The sequence below is a fragment of the Photinus pyralis genome, unplaced genomic scaffold (assembly GCF_008802855.1).
Source record: "Photinus pyralis isolate 1611_PpyrPB1 unplaced genomic scaffold, Ppyr1.3 Ppyr1.4_LG1, whole genome shotgun sequence".
Classification (NCBI taxonomy): domain Eukaryota; kingdom Metazoa; phylum Arthropoda; class Insecta; order Coleoptera; family Lampyridae; genus Photinus; species Photinus pyralis.
Genome location: NW_022170249.1, coordinates 44,937,524 through 44,960,902, shown reverse-complemented (window position 1 = coordinate 44,960,902; position 23,379 = coordinate 44,937,524). Strand labels below are relative to the sequence as shown.

The following is a 23,379-nucleotide window of genomic DNA, read 5'->3' as shown; positions in this document are numbered from 1 at the left end:
AAATTGGTTTTTTGCCCATAACTTTTGATTGATACGTCTAATCGAAAAAGTACGAATCGTTTTGGATTCTACGCACCAAAATTAATAAGAAAAAGTTTTTTCCCGAGAAATTTTGGTGCAGTCGATTTTTGGTAAAAAAGGAAGGTTATACACTGCCTTTTTTTTGGCTCGAACAAAAAATTGTCTAAGATCGACCGGAAAAAAAATATTTTCTTATAGAATGTGGCCTGTAGAATCCATAATTTCAAACAGCTCCAAGATCGGGCTACTAGATCAAAAGTTACAGCCCTGGGCTAATCGCACCAAAGAAACTCGACAATTTCCTCGGTGCAATATTCTAAAATGTCCGATTAACCGTAAATGCGGATTCTAGCAAACTTATAATTAACGCGCGCATTTTATCTCCTATTACTGCGGCACTGCAGCAATGCTTGTTCTAAACAGTATATCGATTTAATATTGCGCCAGGCGAGTCCTGTTGGGGAAACTTCCCGCTTCTGATTACTTTTGTTGTAGGGATGCGTTACCTTGCATTGCAGTCTGTAATAAGGTGGAGAAAAGGAAACATCTAATCAAAACCTCGAGAGGTTTCAGTCGACGCGAGACACTTAATTGTGGAAACTCCCCGAGAAATATATCAAATTTACAACTATAATCTAGGACGTTTATAGGGGAGTTAGTTTACGATCCTTTTGTGTTTCGAGCGCCCTGTATTGAGAAGATACCGAACAAAGCACGTTTGAAACGTAATCAGACTTAACTTTCAAATTAGTTATAAAGTACGATGGCTCAATGTATATTTAAGATTAATGTGCATAAACACAATTTCCAAACATTAATTAAATTCGTACTGGCGTATGCTTTAAGTCGTAAGATATAAAGCGTTTTAATCTAGTCTAATGTATCTGTGGAGCAAAGAAGCAAAGTTCAGAACATCATTCATTAAGATATTATACCAAGACTTAACTGAGAAACACCCAAAAATAAGAGCCGTCATGCACTCATGCCTATTTCTAATCTTCTCTCAGTTTCTCCTAATTTCCTCCCATGCTTCTCTTAAATTCTTTGAAGTTATCCTCAAACCTTTATCCTGTACTTTTACGTTCCCTTCAAGTTGATCTAATATTTCCTTCATGTTTTCCTCAAGCTTTGCCTGATATCTGACCTCTAGTTCTCTTCTCTAGAATTTCTCACAATGTCCTCACAAGCCGCGATTAAGGTCCTCAAATTTATCTTAGCTTGTTTATAAAATGCATTTTTCATTTTTACTACACTAGCGATTGGATCTAACCAGGAGTTCAACTACGAAAATGAATATTAAAATAAAAAAAGGCAGCGGGTATTTGTGGGTATGGAAAAAACACAAAAGTTTTGGGGGTCGAATAAAATACTTTTGAAATTTCATAATTTTTGTCGACTGAAATGCGCCTGCCATGATCTTGGAACCGCGATAATCGTCTACCATTGTTATTTTTAAATTTAATTATTTGTATATTTTGCGATTATCAAACGGCAGCATTTATAAAATAGTTACGAAGTTAGCGAAATTTTTATACGTGGCGCACCTGGGTAACTCTAGGGCTTCCCCCGCGGAACTTAGCGAGAAATTTGGAAGTGTAAAAAAGTACAGCATGTTTCATTTGAAAAAAACAACTTTTTAAGGTTGAAGTACAACTGACCATTAATTTTGAAACACCCTGTACAAGGGCGATCCAAATTTAAAACATTTTCATGTAGCGTCAAGTCCAGCATTGTTGATTTTGAAAACCTTTTTTAAAATCCAAGTCAACGGAGTCATGGAGAGGGCTCAAAAGAACAGCAGTCAAAAGTCAATGTTTTGAAAAACCTTGAGTAACTTGAAAATCTTTGATACCGGTTATGTAAATTGGTATCAAACGACGTAGATTTTTATGTAGATTTAGAAAATGCAATAAAATACAGGGTGTTCTATTTAAAATATTTAAAATATCGACATACGGTAAACCCGGAAGTGAAACGATCATGATCATATTCAGGAAATCGATTTAGATAAAAAATTGGACGAGTTCAAATGTGATCGGAGGAATTACGTTATTACCACCGACGTATTGCAGAACGGACAAAGAAAGTGCACAAAACCATGTACGTTTGAAAAAAAACGGCAGAAAACTAATGGACCCGTCTCAAATAGCGATATACGGCACCCCCTCACTCACCGATTATTCGACGAACAACCATTATTTAATCGACCCCAGAGCTGATTTATCCGTAAAACAAGAAGGCTTCCTCCAGGTAAGCTGAAAGTTGCTAAGGACCAATTCGGGTTCATGATCGCCCAAGGAACTCACCGACAGCGAATGGGCCAGTCCAATCCAGATAGTTAAAAAATTTAACGGCCAGTGGCGGCTCTGTAGAGATTATCGTGGTCTAAAGCTAAACACAGTAACGGTCCTCATACGACTCCTGAACGATTTTACTCACAATCTCAATGGACGCAAAATCTCCACACCGGATTTGGCGAGAGCGTATCATCAAATACCGGTCGAACCAAGCATCCGAAAACAGCCATATCAACCCCATTCGGACTGTTTGAATTTACTCGCATGACATTCGGTTTGCGAGATGCGGCCCAAACGAAGCTGAACATGTGAAGTACGTCGAAAAGGTTTTCCAGAGTCTCTAACAATACGGCCTCGTAATCAACACAAGAAAATGTTTATGTGGGCAACTCGAAGTAACGTTTTTCGGGCATTCCGTCAATAATAATGATAGCGGGACCCCACCACACGGTACGATTCAGAAGCGCCACCACGCAAGGCAAGACAAGTTTGTTGGCGTGGAAAGCGCACGTACCAAGTGAAGCCGCCGTTCCTTTACAAAATGGCGTCTAGTTTAAGAAAAGCGTCCATCTCGTTGCACTGAAAGTGGAAGCCAGGGGTTATGCACTTTACTCAGGAGATTTGAAAGGCAATCCAACATGTTTGTGTTTAGAGAGTTATCTGACTACTACGTAGGATCCCCATTACCAACACCGTACAAAGGTGATATATTTCCCGAATATTAGTTCTGTTTTCTTACACTATGAATTTGTACGTTTCCGAACGATAATACCCGAAAAAAATATGAACTTCCGATATGGTAAAATCGTAACTAAATTTCCTGCGACAACTTAACTTGGGTTTAGCCTAAAACGAACCGAACCGAAATAATGGTCTCAAAAACTTCCCATACTAGTCCCTCCTGTTCTTTCTTATTAGTGACTACCCACAATATGGTCAATTGTTAAAGCAGATCTTTAATTCGTAGGAATCAAATAAAAGCTAGGGTAATAACTGATAAATCATTCCCACACAGCCTTAATAAAATATTAATGAGAACAAACAGTGTAACAGCTTAAATGTATCAGAAAATCGATACGACACACATATTAAATATGCGACAGTAGATCACTCGATATTTGCCTAGAGTGGAGATATTAGTGTATATGTGAAATACCACATACTAGTTTGATTAAAAGTTACCTACACAAAGGGGGGAAGCTTGAGCTTTGGAAAAAAAATTTTGGAATACCTCCAGGAACGATTGTGGTCCTTGCTTTTCAGTTTAGGTACAGGGATTATAATACTCACACCGAATTTTCGTGGGAAAATATTGTATAAATACTGTATTCCGCTTGGGGAAATATAAAACAGTTACTATATAAAAATATTGAACATTTATGAGCACTAGGTAACAATGAAACTTATTTTTCTCATTATACCAACTAGTTTATAAAGAAACATAGATATAGTTAATAGTGCACATCCAAGAGGTTGGCAGTTGTCTTAAACCCTTCTCATTAGCGCCGAATCAGTCACAATACTCCCTGTAATTCACGCATACAATGGCAAACCCAAGCGACCTTAATAATTACGACCACCACATTGCCTAAACAAGTGTACAAAACGAAGCTGAATTCTTTCTGAATATTTCATATAAGGTTAGAGCGGGTAGTACTATTCCAAGTTTCAATGTTTCAAGGACCTGTGGAAATTGCGTAATAATAACAAACTAGTGTTCCAACTTTTTCAGTATTTGCCAGAAATCTCATTAACTACATTTTCAAGGAAATTGCTTAAAATTTGTAACAATGTAAGGCCAGGTCGGATATTACACTTTTTTTTAAAAGTGTCACGATTCTTCGACAAAGGCATTACCATTGAAAATACACAATGGCATTACCAACGGTGCAGATTATTCATATTTAATGATCGCCATCGCGTGGCAAATAACAGATATTAAAGCGAACACGTAAGTCAGTGCACTTTGTATTGATCATTAGATTACCTTTAATCAAACAGGTTGCATGGAAAAAAATTTGTTATCACCAGTAAAGATCAATTTCGTGTCGTATTAGGTTCACTAGAGCAAAAATGCAAACAATGTTTTCAATAAAGCGATACATGCGGAAGTTGGAGAAGCAAAGAGCACAAAAGGAGTTTAAAATCGAAAAAGTGTTTATTTTGCTCTATTAGCCCTTCAGCGTTATACGATAAGGTTATATTGGAAGAGGTTAATCCAATCACTTTCGTGTGTGTTTCCATCTTGAAAACAAATTTTCCGATCTATTTTCGCTGGTGATATCGAGGCTTCTCCGACGTTTTTCCGTTATGTAATGCGAAATTAGAGATTGAACTCGCAAAGCGCCTAGGAACAATCTCATGAAATGCAACCGTTCTGAAAATATTCCGATTAAAGATTTATTTCATTGACAAGGCACGTTTTTCAATTTCTAACAAAATTATTCTTAACGAACATCTTATATTAAATTGACCATTTTATTGTTTCAGGGCAACAACTACTTTTTAAGGACCAGTGGGGCGGTATAAGCTTGATGTGTGCTTCCAATCTTACAATTAAAACGTTGATGTCAAATCAAACTTATGTAAGTATAACTCATTATTTTACATTGATGTTACTGGAGCATGGAATTTAATTAGCGAATGGAAAAGGGCACAAGTTAGAAATCGATAAATACTGAAATGTCTGATTCGAATTTAACAACCCCCAATACAATCCACAGAACCGCGTAGTTTCAACCACATTACAATTTGTGAGGGTGAACACTTAATCAAAAAAGCATCAAGAGTATAGGTACATTTTGTTACATGTATGTGAAGTATTTTGTGGTATGTAATACAATTGTAATATATTATATACAATAGCAATTCGGAGGGAGTGTAATCGTACTTGGTGTATTTTTGTAGAAAGTTAATTCCCAAATGATATAACACTACACACAGAAAACTACAAAGTATTTGAGTAATAAAAGCAGGCAAAGTTATATTTTAGAGAGAATTTCGTAAATCCGGCAAAAGTAAATAGCCGGAAGGTCTTGGATACACGAATACGAAACTGTAAAAGCTTTCCGAAACCTAATTAAGCAATTTGAGAACTTATAAAATGTATGAAGTAGTTCCCCTTCCTTTGAAAGCGGAATATATAAATCTGCAAATCGCAATCTGTGGAAATTTACCTTTTTCTAGTTACTTTTTATGATTATAATAGAGAACTGAAAAATATTGCTGCTTTTTATCTAAACGGGAAATTCTCAACCGCAGAGCAAGATTAATCAGTGCTGCCACTCAAATTGGAATAAAACTAGTACGAAATAGTAGGTATAGGGCAATTGTTAAAGGCATACAGTTGAAAAAACTGAAATGCAAGCATCGCTATATATTTTGTGAAACTGGATTAAAATAAGGACCAAGTGATAGTTTTGTCATTTCAAAAAAATACTGCACTTCTCTTTATGTTGCATGGTTGTGAATTACGTACACAAAAGTTTTGTCGACTTTTGTTGAATTCGTCATATGAACTTCAGATAAACCTTTAAACCCCAACTCTAACTCTCTCTTTTAAACAAATTATTTTCTTCATCGTCATGACCATAAAATTTTCGATTCTACCAATTCTTTTAGTTCAATATGAATCACGAGGAGAGTTAGTACTTGAAAATCAGGGAAAAATTAAAGTGCTTTTAATTCAACTCCCTTAGCGCAGGCCGCAGCTCCTGTGGTCTGCTCCATAAACGTGGCATATTTGCTCCAAAGCTCGTCTAGACTCTTCAGGGCTCTTTCATCCTTGTTCAGGCGATATAATAAACCACACATCCCTAAAGGGTCCGAGTAATTAACCTGTGAGAATTCAATTAGGTTGATTTCGAAAAAAACAACCCTAATGCTTATTCCGTTAACCGCTTGTTTGTGTAAAACATTTTGACGTAATACGAGACGCAATTTACATACGGCAACAAACTCCCATTTGCAAATAGGTAACTTATTGACTTTTATGTGGAAAAATACGGTCGAATTATTACCAATCCAAAGCACACGCGAAGGTTTATTGCCGTATGCTTAATCCACGTTTATTTATAGTATTAATACCTGACTATTTAAGCGAATGATTTAATGTGAATTTGCCGAGCTAATAAACAAATTTGAATTTTCAGACACGATTAAATCCGGCACGTTTTCAACTTTCACCCGACCACAAATATTTACTGCTCGCACAAAATGTACAGAAGTTGTTTCGACATTCCTATCTGGCCCAATACATCGTATACGACGTGGATACTGGGTACGTAAAAAGTAAATCAATTCTCACTTCTTATATTGTTTTGGAATTACCCCTTTCGTACCTCAATGTAAACTAGAGTAATGAATAACGTGTTAGATGTACTATTTGCATAAATGCCACCTGTTGCCTGCAATGAGTATTATCATTCAATGGTATTATACAAGTTTGAGTTACTGCTAGAGCCAGATAAAAGAATGAAGGGGTAAAATAAACCATATGTAGAGCAATGCTGCTATATGAAAATAGTACTTCTATTAAAACATTAATTTATAACTTGGTTTGTAAGGTAAGCGATTATTTATAACAAAAACGACTATCATAATCGCACATTATAAACAAGTGTTTTACGCCAATTTGTAGTCGAGTAGACGCAATACGCAATGGAACACCAGTTAAATTTTACTTTTATCTTAACAAAACTACGAAAAACACAAAATGGCAAAGTATGGTAGTTGTTTTGACGTTTTTTCCAAACAAACTTTTTCCTGAAAAACTAAAACATATGGAAGCTTTATCATCAAAAGATGAAATTAGTGAAAAAGCGTAAGAAGCAGACGAGGAAGCAGAGCTTAGCTTGGTTACCAGAAGATCGGAAACCGCTTACAACGAAGAACCTGTGACATAACAATTGCTACTTGCTTGGACAAAGTGTATTACGAAACCTTTTAATTTTGCTCATATTGATTCCCTTTTCGTTTATTAGTCGAAGGTATATAAAGTCTCATCTTTATGGTGCAGTTTTTAAGCTGAAATGTACTCTCCTTCACTTGTTTATATTTTAACTACATGTTTTGTCTTATTTTTGATTAAAATTTTAAACTGTTCGTAATTGTGTATTATTAACGAGCTTCTAGCGAGTTTATAATTTTGCGGTGTGTGTCCGTCTGTCTGTCCGTCTGTCCATCCGTCCGTCCGTTAGCACGATATCTCAAAAACGAATGGACCGATTACGATGAAATTTTGCAGTGTAGGGCAAAAAATAAGGAAAGCGCTTTTGACATCTCCCTTAGTTATGAACCGAATTGCATGAAATTCAGAATGAGCATAGCTTTAGCCATATAATACGTAATGCCAAGCCAACCCATACCCAGGAACTCGTTTGCTATATTTGTTTAATTTATTCTTTTTTAGTTATGTTCTGCCTTTATTTTGCCTATTGTATTTACTGACGTCTCAAAACCGACTTATGGTATATATACAAACAAAGATTAATTAATTTTGTGAATCATAAAAGATACATGTAAACTATTGTTTAAATTCAATTAATCAATGAACTTCCAACTTCCGTTTCTTCTCAATTTTCTCAATAATTTCCTCTGTTATCCACTCTCTTCTAGTATGTTGTTTCTGCCAAACTATTTCTGCTTCTGCGCTGTATCATACTAGTTTTCAAGTTCTTTGATCTTTCCTCTGTATCCTCTATTCCTGTGATCACAGATATGTTTGACTCTTATTACTTCCGTGCCCTATCCAGCATGCGTTCATCCCCCTTCTTCGAGAGACCGTTGGCACTTGATGGAAGGGTGACTTCTTATACATAAAGTCTCTCGATGATCCGCCAATCTCTCGTTAGTTAAAACACTTATAACTAACGTTTGTAAATCATATTGACATTTCAAAATACGCAAGTTAAATATTTTTTGAATCTGCAAGGCTCAAAACATAAGCTTCTAAGTTGAAGTGCCTAACTTCAAACTGCTTCAAACTTCTAACAAAATCATACCTTTCATTTTAAACGTCAAATGATAAACACTACCCTCTAGAGCCCACATTTCAGTTTCACTTGATCTTCAGACGGGAAACTCAAATCATCAAATTTCAAAACGCGATATTAAGATGAAAATGTCATGATGGAAACCTATTTGACATGAACTTTCACATTGAACCATCAGAGTCACTCGAAGATACACACACAAATACATATAGGGTACCTATTAGCTACAATTTCAAATGTACAGCTCAAGATAATCGGGATAAAACCGCTGAACCGATTTAAATCAAATTTGGTACACATATTCTTATACATAAGCTGAAAAGCTTTTGCGGAGAATCGCGCATGCGCAAGTGGGTCAAATTCTCATTTCTCATTTTTTTAAAGGGAAATGCACGATTCCTGTACATACAACATTATGAAACAAGACGTTAAATCCATAGATAATCAGTTAATCAAATACCAGTCGTTTAGTTCACATTTCAACTAATCTCTTCACAGAAACTACTCAATCATCAACAATTTCAGAATCAAATCTTTCAGTTCATGTTTCAAACTGAGCTCAATTTCATCTTGATGTGTTAGGTATCAAACTTCAGGCGCCTATTTCAATAATCAATGTAATGCCAAATTGGAAATATAAGTTGAACTCAACGGAAAATGTTTGGTATCAGAACAATTATTTTACGTATACCGTTGAAACGATTACACCCCCACTTCCAATAATACCTTAACAAGAAACGTCAGTAGTGAAACGGAAAAGTGTCCTGACGCTTACAAATAAACAAGAAACTCTTAAATTTTTGCCTATATTTCGCCAAGAACAAATTCCCTGGTCATTCCTCTATCGATCATCCAGCGGTGGTGACCGACATGCAGTTGTGTAGTCGCCTCTTACGACACGCAGTGCCATCTGCGGTAGGGTTATTCTTTCCCGGCCCTACACGGGTCACAAACATCAACACATTAAGAAAATGGAAACAAGAAAATCCCCGAAGACAAAAACTGTGAAATGTTCTTAACAATCACAAACTGTATAGGTAGTTCTTAAGCACCAGAGATAAGTAAATAGGATTGACTAAATCCGAAAATGTATCTTGGTCCTTTTTAGTGAATCATTGCGAAAGCAAATACCAAAAACTGCAAAAATTTCCGCCGTAACGTGATATGTTCTCTCTTTGCAACAGAAACGAATTCGCAATCCGGCCAACACCAGATATCGACGAGCACCCATACCTTCTCTTTGCCGAATGGTCACCACGCGGACAAGGGTTGGTCATGGTGCATAATTACGACATTTACTACAGAATGTCCCCCACATCGCACGCGGCGTATCGGCTAACTAATACAGCAGTCCCAGGTGTTGTAAGCCACGGTGTGCCCGATTGGCTGTATGAAGGTGAATGAATATGTTAACTCAAATTCAGGTTTACTTTTACACTAGCAAATTTTCAGAGGAAATACTAGGCACCAACAACGCAATTTGGATCTCAAACGATGGCCACATGATCGTTTACGCTTCGTTTAATGATAGTTTAGTAGAAGAATTAAAATTTCCATGGTATGGATCGCTTACGGAAGGCAGACTGTATCCCGATATTCGCTCTTTGCGTTACCCAAAGCCTGGAACCAGAAATCCGCAAGTTACACTTACAGTAGCTGATCTCGCAGATCCTTCAAACATCCGGACGAGACAAGTAAAGCCCCCTGCTGCTCTCGCAAACACGTAAGTCTCTATTGTAACCGAATAATCTCCTGGTGAAATTAATTAAAATATAGGGAAAAAAGAGACATTTATAATTGAGAAACGTCCGACGTTAAATCTAAACAAATAAATTACTCAAAATCTCGATATTAATTCTCTAGAAAGCTTCTCAAATAAATTGCCCCTTTTCTGTTGCAGCGAATTTTATTTTACGGCAGTTTCATGGATCAGCCTAACGGAAATTTGCGTTGTATGGTTGAATCGACCTCAAAACTTATCTATAATATCCATATGTAAAACTCCCATGTGGAATTGTCAAGAGGTAAGTTATTTAAATTTTCTCCCGCATAACTGCCAACACTAATGCCCTTTTCTGAATCCATACTGACATTTTGCGAGAATAGAGTTTACTGTGCGGCTTAATGCGGCTGGAAGTGATATATTGTGTCCCCGTTCAAATTTATTCAATTAAGGCAATTTGCAGTGGTTTTTCAGTGCAAAATGCGGGCATCCGCACAGAAATTAATCCACCTATTTTGAATTAAGCGTTTTATTGCATTCCCTAAACGTCTTGTTTGCACGCGCTCCCTGTAAGCGTATAACTATGAATGTTAAATTAACATTGTCCAATTTGCATGACACGAGTTCAATTAATTCTATGGCGTCAATACTGTCAAATCCAGATGCAAGGCTTTGAAAAGATCGATTTTAGTGAGAACCAGGAACTAGGAATAGTTTTTCAAACAGATATTTTGAGTTTAAGTGCTATAATTGCTTAAGTTCAGTACATTGAATGAAACTGTAACAGCCTTTATAAATTGTTTTTCTTGTGAACTTTCAGCCTTATGTGCCCCCCTATTTGTTATTTCAGCACCATCAATCCTAGAACTATTCAGCTGTGGATGAAGGAGTGTAATATGGCAACCGCTATATCCGTGTTATACATTTATAATTTACAAACGTTCAGTTATATTCTATTTCCTACGTAAGTCAGAAAACTTCTACTGTAACCGAACTTTGATATTTGTGTGTAATAAAATCCGAGATAAAGTCGTCAGTTGACAGAAATGAATGATATACTGTAGCAAAAAGTAGCATCAAGAATGACAATCATAAATAGCACTAATGTACTTATTTCCCAGCAATGGTGTTTTATTTTCGTAAGACTGCTCATCTACTTCTAGCCTTACACTAAACTTTATTATTTTAGCATCGCTAATTCTAGAGCCTTTCTGTCCTCGATAAGGACAGTTCATTTCAACTACCTGCATATTACTTCCTCATCATCATACTGACAAATATACAGCAACTTCTAGTTTACGTCCGAAAACTTAAATTATCCCAATTCCTATATGAAATAAAATAACAATATTAACTTAAGCATTGCTTATTATTTTCTAGGTTTACTCTTCATTTCCTCAGAATGGTTCCTCATGTCGTCATGTATCTCTATATGTAATAGTTTCGTCTTGTTCCCTCCAAATCTCTTTCCATCTCCTTCAGAGTTACTATAAAATTCCCCAATTTTGATCGAAATAGATAACCGTATCATTTATTGACTGATTATTATTTTTCCTCCATGATTGCTATGTCTGAAGAATGGTATATTATTTCACATTTGCTTTTATTTTAGTGAAGATTTCCTAACGTTTGCCGGCAATTCTTTCATTCCGCAAAGTTCACTTCTTTTTTGACACATTTCTTCAATCCTATGCAAAATTGGTAACTGTCTTTCATTAGAAATTTTTATTTTCCTAAAATTACCAACCATAACGTGTCGGTATTCTTTACTAATTTTCCCTTATTTTCACAAAATTCCCTCGTCTTTCTTTAGTATTTTCCTATCTCACGAAATTCCATCCTATTGCGGAATGCTAAATTTCTTATTTATACGGTGCTTCAATTTTTTTCCCGTGTACGTATACATAAATACTACTTTCCTTTCCTTTCCTTTCCGGAAGTATTGATCAATTCATAGAAAACAAGCTAAAGGTATTCGCCTTAAGGCAAAAAACCTTTTTAACGTAACACAACGAAGTTGAGGTAACGCTTATATGCTCAATTTTCCGTCGTCTGTCTGTCTGTCTGTCGTCTGTCTCTGTTCCATCTAGATCTCGGCCCACGGGCCACCTCGAAACTTTTTCTAATTGATAGCTGCTATGGTGGATATTTGCCCGTTACTCATATTGTACAGTTTCGTTACGCGGCAACACCCACAAGTGGGGTTTGAAACATTACGTATATTTATACGTGTTTGCTTCGTAGAAAACATTTTGGAAAATATTTTAAAGAATTCCTATTACTTATATGTCCTGTAGAGATCAGGGGAATACAAGATAAGGCAAGAGGCTTTGGGGAATTAGAGAATAAAGAGTTTCTTCGGTTATTCCGTAACACTTGGGCAAGTTTTACGTTACGTAAGGAACTTTGACGAAGCTTTAGGACACATCACAGAACATTTTGGGAGAATTGATATATGGAATTTCGGGGGTTTGGGGGACAAGAGGAATGGGAAGGAAAGGAAAACGAAAGACGAAGGAATTTTGTGGAAGTAAGGAAAAATGTCTACGGAAAAACCGTGAAATTATGGAAAATATGGTTGGTAATTTTGGGAAAATAAAACGAAATACAATTACTCATATCACACAATAAACAGAAATAGGAGTAGATCCTGGGGAAATATGAAGCAATTCTGGGGAGTCAAGGAGAAAGGTTTGTAAAATAATCAATCTTATAAATGGAGGATGAAGGACTAATATTGGGGGATGGGTAATTTTAGTGACAGAACAGAAATTAAAGAAAAGTGGGTATCAAGGGGAAGAGATGTACAATCAGGAGATAAAGAGTCCAACAAAGAGAGAGAGCTGTTACTGGAATTATTAGAAAAGAGATGTTGGAGAATTTTAAATCGGAAACGTGGAGAACAGGAAATTCACATGCAATGTTGAAAGAGGGAGGACTGTAATTGATTACGCAATAGTAAATGAAAGAATACTGAAAGAATTAGAGATGAATTTAGGGTAGGAACAAGGATATAGTGGGATCACCAACCTATAGTTTAAAAGGGAAGATCAGAAGCAATGAAAAGACGCAAAGACGAAGGGAGATACGCCAAGAGACCCGGTGGAGCTGTATAGAGGGAAACTAGGGGAACAAGCAGAAGTAATAGGAGGGAATACATATGAGGAGTGGAAAAATATAAACGAGAGTATTAGAAACGCCATAACGTGGATATAGAGAAATGATGGTGAAAGATAGAAGACGAGAAATAAACGAAAAATAGGTGAACAGAAAAAAAGTACAAAAAAGAATGTATAGAAAAAAAGACAAAAAAATATACGAAAAGCAAATTAGCAAGGAAATAAAAACAGAAAAGAATTTTTGGAAGGTGGTAAACAGAGCAAAAAAGAAAAATAGAAGAAGTGGGGGAGGGGGGAGGAGATACAATTAGAGGAACGGAAATAAAATTTTGTCAAGGAGCAGAAGAGGAGGCTATGGAAGAGATAGGAAGAGAGCAGCTTGAAAGAGGTGGGATAGCAAGAGAGAAGATCGAGCAGCAATTAAAAAAAACTGAAGAAAGGGAAAGCGGCAGAGACGAGATAGGTAATAATGCTTGGATCTTCGCCACAGATAGGGTAAGGAAAACGGAGCAGGACATTTCGGTCCCGCCGTTTCGGTCCCGCCATTTTGGACCCGCCATTTCGGTCCCGGTCATTTCGGTCCCGGCCGTTTCGGTCCCGGTCATTTCGGTCCTACAATTTATTTTTCTCTATCACCAGCACATTGTTTAATAAATAAATTGAACTTTTGCTTTATGCGAATTGTATTCAATGTAATTAATAATGATTTTATTCATACAGGTCACAACACAATGAGGCAAATCTTATAATTATCTCAAATTTCTAATAATAATCGTTAGTTAATTACCTGGACGCCATAAACAAATAAAAAATAAAATAAAGAAAATCATATGTTTTACAAAATACATTTTATTATTTGTAATATAATATTACATGGTCAATATAATAAACATGATGCCTCGGGCGTAAATAAACCGTTATATGACACATTACACTAGTTCATCAAAAAATTGTGAGCAATTCCTTGAAGGAGTTCGTTGTGTGTTCTATTATTTCTATCTTGCAGAATATTTAGTATTCTATTGTCAGCTTGTATATATTTTCTTCTTTTTGGAATTGGCCCGTCACCACGGATATACTCCTCAAATGTTTGGTCTCTTCCCGATTGAACTTTTTTAAGAGAGTCAATAAATTTCCAAAGCGTTGGGTGATCCATTCCCATCTCGGCCTGTAGTGCTCTGTGCGCAGCTTCCACAATATTATTTGTCCTTGCATCGCCATTTAATGTTCTTTCAAAAACAGTCCATAATTCTGGTGGAAAGGTTGGCTCTCTTCGATTTCCCCTTCGATTAGGGCGCCCAATGTAGGCGAACCAGTGTAATATTGGTTCAAGTTCTACTGGTGTTGACTCGCTGAGTTCCTCGAATGCGTCGTCAAGATTATCGATAGGCACAAATGCCAGAGCTACAATTTTCCTAGCAGCCAAAGCGAAGTCTGCATCATTATTGTACTGCGCTGTCAATCCTTCTCCCGCTAACTTTTTTTTCATATTTTTCATCAAATGAAAAAGACATCCAAAAAAATTTGAATTTGTAAACGCAGACCGCATAGCATTTATTGCTGCCAGTTCGAAATCTGTGGAAATAGAATCTGGCAAAAAGTTTGGCCAAAAATTCTTAATAGCGTCCCACATTTTAAGCGTAACACAACGAAGTTGAGGTAAAGCTTATGTGCTCGTGTTTCCGTCCGTCCGTCCGTTCCATCGAGATCTCGGCCCCTGGGCCACCTAGAGACTTCGGGTTTTCGCTAATTGATAGCTGTTATGGTCTATATTTGCCCAATTCGATCAGTTTCATTTAACTCCATATTTTGCGCAGACTGCGCAATGCCAACTTTCATATTTATGGAGATATTTCTTTCAAATTTTAACCACAGACGCTTCTAGTAAAGATAAATATTTCGCGCATAGTAAAAATTATGTGGGCATGCGCAGTGACTGCGCAATGCCAACTTTCTTATTTATGGAGATATTGCTTTGAAATTTTAACCACAGACGCTTCTAGTAAAGGCAAACATTTCGCACATAGTAAAAATTATGTGGGCATACGCAGTGACTGCACAGGCTGCTCATACCCAACTTTCTTATGTATGGTAATATTTCTTTGAAACTTTATTTTACTTATTTAACTCCTTCCTTTCTCTGGACGTGGACGTGCTTCAATATGCAGATTCGACATTTTGTGTGCTTTTGGTGACGATGCGTCGTTTCAATACTTTGTGTTACGCGGCAATACCCACGAGTGGGTTTTGGAACATTTTTTCATATGTTCTCTGCTGTTTATTGGGTAGCAAACAGTAGGCAACCGAAAACACAAAACCTCCTCGTTCAGTCATAATGACATATACCTGGCCAAACAATTGTGTAGCAATGCGAAATATTCCATCCACATAAATTTTTTTCATTTCTTGAGACCAATTTCCATACGAAGATCTTCCAAAAATTAGAATGCGTTCATTGTCTCTTTCGCCCGAATCATGTAGAAGGAAGTTTTCAAATTGATCACGTTGAAATTCATATTGTGTATACTCGGGTGGGATATTGAGCGCGCAGCAAGATTATCAGGCTGGACAGGTGCTGCCCTCAGGATATTTCGCCTTCTCTGAACAACTTTTTTTAACGCACATTTCGAAGGAAGTTGTCCTCTTGTTGCAACACCCACATCTTGTAAAGCTTCACTGATAATATTTGCCGGTGTGCTTAGGGTTGTTTCAGCATGCCTTTTAATAAGATTTTGAATTCTGACAGCTTCAATACCTCCAGGATTGGCCCCATGTGAATGTTCGTTCAACACTTTCCACTACCCACCTCCATTCGCATCTGTATGCAGTCGAGCCTTACAGTTCTCGGAAGTTCGTTTGTCACATCGCCAAAAACTTAATGTTCCATCACTACTTTTCTTATGAAATGAGAACAAGTGACCGTGATGAGCAATTTTTAAACCACCTCTCTGCGATAATAATTCTGCCATCATCACTAACTAACAGTTGTAACAGAAGTAATATGATTACACAACAAACCAAGGAATTATATCGTTTATTGTTACAAACAAATAATTTTGGTGACCAACACCTAATATGCTATAAAGCATAAGTTAATAGGAGAAAGGGTCAACAACAAATTAACAAGCTATTAACTATCACTTAGTGTGCAAGGTAATTAACTAACGATTATTATTAAAAATTTGGAATAATTATAACATCTGTCTCATTGTGTTGTGGCAGTGTGATTAAAGTCATTATTAATTACATTGAATACAATTTCGCATTAAAGAAAAAGTTTTTATTTATTAAACAATGTACTGGTGATAGAAAAAAATAGATTGTAGGACCGAAATGACCGGGACCGAAACGACCGGGACCGAAATGACCGGGACCGAAACGGCGGGACCAAAATGGCGGGATCAAAACGGCGGGACCGAAATGTCATGGACCCTAAGGAAAAGGATGAGAAATTTAGTAAACAGGGTGTGGAAAGGAGGGGGTTTACCCGAAGAATGGATGGAAGGGGTAATAGTGCCGATCTTCAAAGGAGGTAATAAAGATTGTGTGGGAAATTATAGGGAATTACTATAATGAATACCTACGGCGTATAAAATCTATGCAATGATACTGAACGAAAGACTGCAAAAAGAAATGGAAGAGAAGAGGACGTTGAATAAAACACAAATGGGCTTCAGAAAAGGGGAGAGAATGATCGAGGTATTGAAAAAGAAGGGCGGAAAGATGTTCACGTTTTTCATGGACTTAAAGACGGCATTTGACATACTGGAAATGGAAAATAGTATGGAAGATGATTGAATATAAGAAAATTGAGGTTAAGGGACAAACTCAAGGAACTATATGGAGAGACCGGATTGAGGGCAAGATTAAAGGGAAGGGGTTTGAAGTGTTTTGGAAACACATGATGTTGAGGTTGGCCCAACCTTATTTAATCTCTACTTAAGAGACATGGAAAAAGTATTAAGACAGAAAAGAAGAGAAGAACAGATAAAGGAATTGATGGGAAGAATTGAAAGGTATTGGGAAAGGAAAGGAATGGAATTAAATGTAGAAACATTGAAAGTGATGAGATTTGGGAAGGGAGATGGAAGAAAAGGCGCGATAGATTGGAAATGGAGGGAGGAAGAATAGGAGAGGTAAAGAAATTGAATATTTAGGGTACGAAAAGCAAATAAACAATAGAAAGAAGAACAAGAAGGTATTATAAATGGGGGTTAAACGGAAGGACACCAAATTGTATATAAGAGGAAGAAACAAAAATGGAAAAGATAAGGATAGCCTTGGGTCGCAGGGTGGTAAGATTCGTGGAAAGCTTGACAACGTGGATGGACGCGAAAGGAATGTGGGAAGAATAGAAGGGAAATATTACGAAAAAAATTGGGTTGAGATTTTGAGAATGGCCGGTAGTATCACTTTAGGCAAACGTTTATGCAATGATTTCGAAACCGTTATTAAAAACTCTTTGACTTTCGAACACATCCCCTGTCAATAGTCAACCTAATTTGTGTCCCCTATAATAATTTTACGTCCGCTAAATTTGTTAGCATCGCGACTAAAATTTCCCGATGACTTGAACCTTTTTCTTGAAAAATAAGCATCCCTAACCGTATTTTGAGTTTGACGGGATTATTTTGATGAAAGGCTTAGCTTTGGTCATTGACAGTGAGGGATAGTTCTCTAATTTTCTTCGGAGGAACAAAAAACTACGATTCCTTTACGGTGCATTCAAATTTCGATACCTAATGGATTTTGTAGAAAATCTACACAGACTGTCCAAAATTTTCAATATCCTTTACAATTTTCTAATATTTTCGGTGTAGATACGCTCCAAACAGTATCTACAACTGGCGAGAACTCCATTTTGTTTGTTGCATATTCACAAAATACCTGTATTGTTATTTAGTAGGAATATTGCACACATCAAACTGCACAGTTATCAGTTTGTGACTTGTGGCACTTCTTCGAGTTAGTTTGCTTGAGCTAACAGAATTTGTTCGAAAAGTTATTTCAGAGTTTATAAATGACGTGCAAAAATGCTTACTTTCCTAATGTTGAATATGAATTAGGAACTGCACGAATAAATCACGATTGTTCGATGAAACGTACTCTCACTCAATTGCAAGCTTTGGTAAATTGTGACTGTAGCTAAAGGCCAGATAGATTCACAAAGCGGGAGAAATTGTATAGTTCAAACGGATACCTTGTTTATTGGAAAGTGTCTTTCAATATGTAGCATCATGCTACAAGTTGCGATTGTCTATGTAGGTATAAATCAAGCTGACAGGAAATTATTCATGTAGGAGTTTGTAAAAAAGTGCATAAACATTAAAGTACCTTCCAACAGTGATAAACTTTACGTATACCGCAACAATAAAACTCATATAAATGCGAAACAGGGCAATCTATCACTCTTTCATATATTGTGACAAATTGCTCATATGTGAAGGTTTATTGTCGTTAATTAATACAATATATCAAAAAAAGCTCTCTCATAAAACGTTTTCAGACGCAGCGCATTACAACCGACGGCCCAGGTTGGGTGGATATGGGAGATAGTCCCTTATTTGGAAGGGATAGCGCGAATTACATAACAGTGGCTCCCGTAAGAGACGGCCCTGCTGGATATTTCAAACATGCCGTAGCAGTGAATATTCCTAAAGGACGCATTTTACCATTAACGCATGGAAAGTTCGAAGTGACACGACTATTAGCTTGGGATCATTCAGACGATGTCGTGTAAGTTGGAGTAAAAATAGTTGCATTGATTATTCGCAATCGATATGAAACGCTAGGGAGGTAGTATTCATGTTATCCGCGATAAAACTTGTTGCTTTTATTTGCTCGTTCAACATCTTATCCAGCCAAAGAAGTTTGCTTTTTTTAAATAATTCAGAATTTAATCGGGATTTGGAATTACGGTCGAAGCTATAACCGTTTATTACAACTTGGGGCTATGAATAATGATGTTTTAACTTTTGTCGGAAAATTTTTCCCAGCGGAATGAAAACACTTCTCTTAATTGCATTACTACTTTATTGTTCGTAACGAGGTGTTCCTTAAGAACTCCTTTACCATAACTAAACTAAAAATACTGTTTCTTTTCGGAAAAGTAGTACCTACTTCTCCTTTATTCGCACAGATAAAGGTTTTTTCTCCGATGCACCAATTTAGTTATTCATAACGGGAATACTCAATTTCAAACAACAAAAATAACTTCCTCAATTTGAATTTACCTTGTACAATGATGATATACAAATTTTTATGTGGTTTTGTCAGTAATTAACAATTATTCGCTTAATTTCAAGTGACCACTAGTTTGTTATGCAATACGCTCATTAACTGACCAGCGCACATTCATCCAGAGCTACTCGTAATAATATTTGTACATTCACTTCTCGCCCAGTCTCATCAAACATGTAATCACATATAATTTTCATAGCGAGTCAATGCCACTTCCTATTTCAATTGTTCTGCTTTATAGATACTTCTTGGGAATTCCAGAGGGAAAGCCAGGCGAACAACACCTGTACCGTGCAACTTCAGTCCCCCCTCGAACTGGGGCAACTCTACAACCACCCGTATGTCTTACGTGCACAACAGATTTGCCAGCCACATCACTGCCGTACATTGAATTTGCTTCGGAGGCACTGACTTCCAAAACACGTCAATGGGACGACGATTGGATCGAAGAGGAACTGACAATAACCACACCACCACCTCGTCGAAAACGCAATAAAAAGGAACCCAAAGCGCAATTAGATCCACCCTGTTTATATCACAACGCGATCTTCAGTCCGAATGCCGCTTACTTTGTTTTAGAATGTCTAGGTCCCGGTATCCCATCGTGTGCGTTACACAGGGCGTCGATGGCCAAACCGAAAGCCCTAATGATTCTACAAAACAACACGATACTAAGAGACCGGGTTTCGAAAATGGCGCTACCGCAAATAAAAACGTTTCCGGTACAAATTTCCGGCGGTTATCAAGCGCACGTGCGATTGCATTTACCGCCAGGTTTAAGGGAAGACGAAATCACCAGGTATCCGTTAGTTGTTCAGGTATACGGAGGACCGGGCAGTCAACTCGTCACTGAAAGATGGCGTATTGATTGGAACACCTATTTATCCGGCAATAAAGATTTCATAATCGCCCAAATTGATGGACGAGGTTCCGGGGGACAGGGTCAGCAGCATTTGCATAAGGTTTACTATAAGTTGGGAACGATCGAAGTTTCCGACCAGTTGGAGGTTACAGAGTAAGTTAGTCAAGTTTTGCGAAGTTATGATTAAATGTTGTTTTAGGTATTTAAGGGATACGTTACATTTCATCGATAAGAGGAGGGTCGCTGTCTGGGGATGGAGTTACGGAGGTTTTGTTGCCGCTTTAGCACTTGCAACTCCCAAAAGTGTTTTTCAATGTGCAATCGCGGTCGCGCCAGTTACTAGTTGGAAACTTTACGGTAAGTGTCTCGCTTCCTTAAAGTTTTGCAAACTCGTCTCGCATAAATATTAGTTTCTGATCTTGCAGATTCAGCGTATACCGAGCGATACATGGGACTACCCAACGTAACCGACAATTACAAAGGCTACGACGAAGCGGATGTTAGCAAAAAAGCCCAACAGCTTAAAGATAAAATGTTTTATTTGGTGCACGGATCCGCCGACGACAACGTGCACTTACAGCAATCGATGGCTTTAGTGAAAGCACTATCGGAAGCCGGCACGCTCTTTAGGCAACAGGTAGTTTTCCATTTAAAATGCCTAATTCTGATTAAACTTATTCAGATTTACCCCGATGAGAGTCATGGTCTCGGTGGCGTGAAAAAGCATTTGTACAGAAGTATGGGTCAATTTCTGGATGATTGCTTCAGGAAGCAAGTGCCTCCGGAATTTAAAACGGGTTTGAGAAACGACGAGGAATAACCCGTCTTGCAAAAGTAATAATCAACCCCAAAATTTTTTTCGATGCCTCCCTAACGAATTTTTGACGTTAAATTGGCATCAATAGCGTTTTGTGATTCTCAATTAGAGAACCCATACCCAATACCCATTGTAACAAATGGGGTGTTCATTCTAATCAATCACTACTTTTAAATAGATTCCTTTATTGGTTGTTATTTATTAATCAAGATGAATGTGCAAAGCATCCTTCACATTTTAGGATGTTTAGTGATGTAAGTGCCAAATTTTGAAAAGAATTAGAGTGAATGTTAGAATATGGCAAAATGGAGTGTTTGCGTAATTCAAGGATAAGTAATTGCTTGCTTGCATCTCATACTTTTATCTGGATGGTAGGCTGATTGAACACTGTCTAATATTTTGTACTATTCTTTATAAGACACCCCTTATAGTGTAGACGAATAAATGATGGAATTCCATACTATACAATCGCAGAATAGAAACAAAAAATGTCTGCAATTCTTTTCCGTTGCTCATTTTTCAATATTCATGTGTGTTTGTGGTAGTGTATTATTAGCTAAAAGCTTTGTTTCAATCGAATTTCAATACTAAAGCAATACTTGAATTCAGGGCAGCTTTTCCTCCAGACAATAAAGTACAATTAGAGTCAAAAACTAAGAGGTTTTAGTGTGGCCTTAAAGGAAAGTGACTTAGTTAATGTTTCTTGTAGTAGGGTAGCTATAAAAACTAACCTGTGATTTCTCTGCATATTACAAACAATGCTACCAACTGTCTTTTTCTTAAAATCAAAATCGTTTGACTCTAATTTTGTAGGTCTCATCCTATCCCCTTGTCTTATTTATTGAATTACGTAAACGCGACATTACGAATAAACAGTATTACATCAACAATTTGATAGTTGTGCACTACATATCCTTCACAAGTGCTTACAATAAGCTTCTTGTTTTTATTAAAGAAAGCGTACAATGCGTGAGTAAATACTACAATTCATAGTCAATAAATTTAGATAGACTTGTGAATATTAGCCTGTAATTTACATTTAGCTAATGATAATTAGAAAAGACCAAACTCTTGCATTGACTATTGTAGATATACCATATAAGTATTTATAGGACCTCATTCTCTCATTTTTGACATCTACGCCTCTAAAATAGCATATTTCTGACAGCGAGCAATAATTACCTAAATGATCCCACCCTTTCATTCTTTCTCTTGTAATTTTTGAGCACTCCATCAAGATTGTAAGAGTTTCTTTATATAAAGATCCTATAATTCGTAAGCCGAACAGGTAAGGGTCCAATTGATATGTATAGCTTATTTAAATGTTACCATCACCGCTTTTAGATAACCTAAGAGTTTATTTTCCTCCTCAATTTCTCTCCAATCTAGGCTCAGAATATACCTAATGGCAAACATTTTTGTCTTGTACAATTTAGTGGTAGGGTTGTGATAAACTTACGTGTTGTAATATATCTTATACATAAGCTTTACGATTGCTTCTAAAAGCGTATTTTCTAAACAAAATAGACAAAAAAATCTATTTTTCTTTGAGAGGTAGTGTGTATCTTTTTAAAAGTCATAGACAACTTTTCCCTTGAGAGGTTTAGAACTTCGATAAGAGGTACCTACCTTTTAATTGTGAGACCTAGGTAACTAGCGTTGTTTTAAGTGTGTTAGGTTATACATTCACAATGGATTTGTATGCAAGACGGTTTTGTAGATCTTTCTAGGACACGTACCTACCAATTACTTTCATGTAAATAACATTATCGCTCATTATGTGATTGTTACTATATAATTGAAGTTTTGCTAGATTTTATCGAAAAATTAAATCGTATTATTGAAGTTATAAATTATTAAAATAAATAATAAAATACCGTTGTGTTTTTTTTTAAATTCATTCGTTGGCAATTATTAATTACATTTACAAAATTTCTCATTCAACGCTATTTTGGCTTATTTTCTATTCTCTTTTACATATTACCTATCATTTTCACTTTCACCATTGAGTGAAATCGTTATTCAATTAAATCGCTATTATTATTATTCAATGCGGTTGGTTTTGTCCACTTTTTGGTACAACCAGTTGCCCCAGTTAGGGACTGCATTTATACCGCACCCCTTTGCAACTTACCACTAAAAACATCTATTCACCTTGTAACCACAAATAACAGTAACGACATCAAAGTCGTTTCCATCGTTCCATCCTGGATCCCAAGTAACATTTTACCGATTACCGGCTAAATTCTTACCAATCGCGACGTCGGAATAGTTACAATTACTTGTTGGGTATTGACTTAAGAGATA

At 36.7% G+C, this 23,379-nt stretch overlaps 1 protein-coding gene across 1 annotated transcript; it reads left to right on the top strand.

Moving 5' to 3' along the window:
* Positions 1-4,808: 4,808 nt before the first annotated feature.
* On the top strand, positions 4,809-22,950 carry LOC116159993 (prolyl endopeptidase FAP; the record flags this gene model as incomplete). The annotated part of the gene is given in 10 exon segments (XM_031473104.1): positions 4,809-4,903; positions 6,470-6,597; positions 9,496-9,707; positions 9,764-10,034; positions 10,212-10,335; positions 18,660-18,889; positions 19,635-20,408; positions 20,455-20,612; positions 20,681-20,892; positions 20,938-22,950. Coding segments are annotated over 10 exon segments (2,342 nt in total), but the record flags the coding sequence as incomplete, so codon positions are not given.
* Positions 22,951-23,379: the final 429 nt, after the last annotated feature.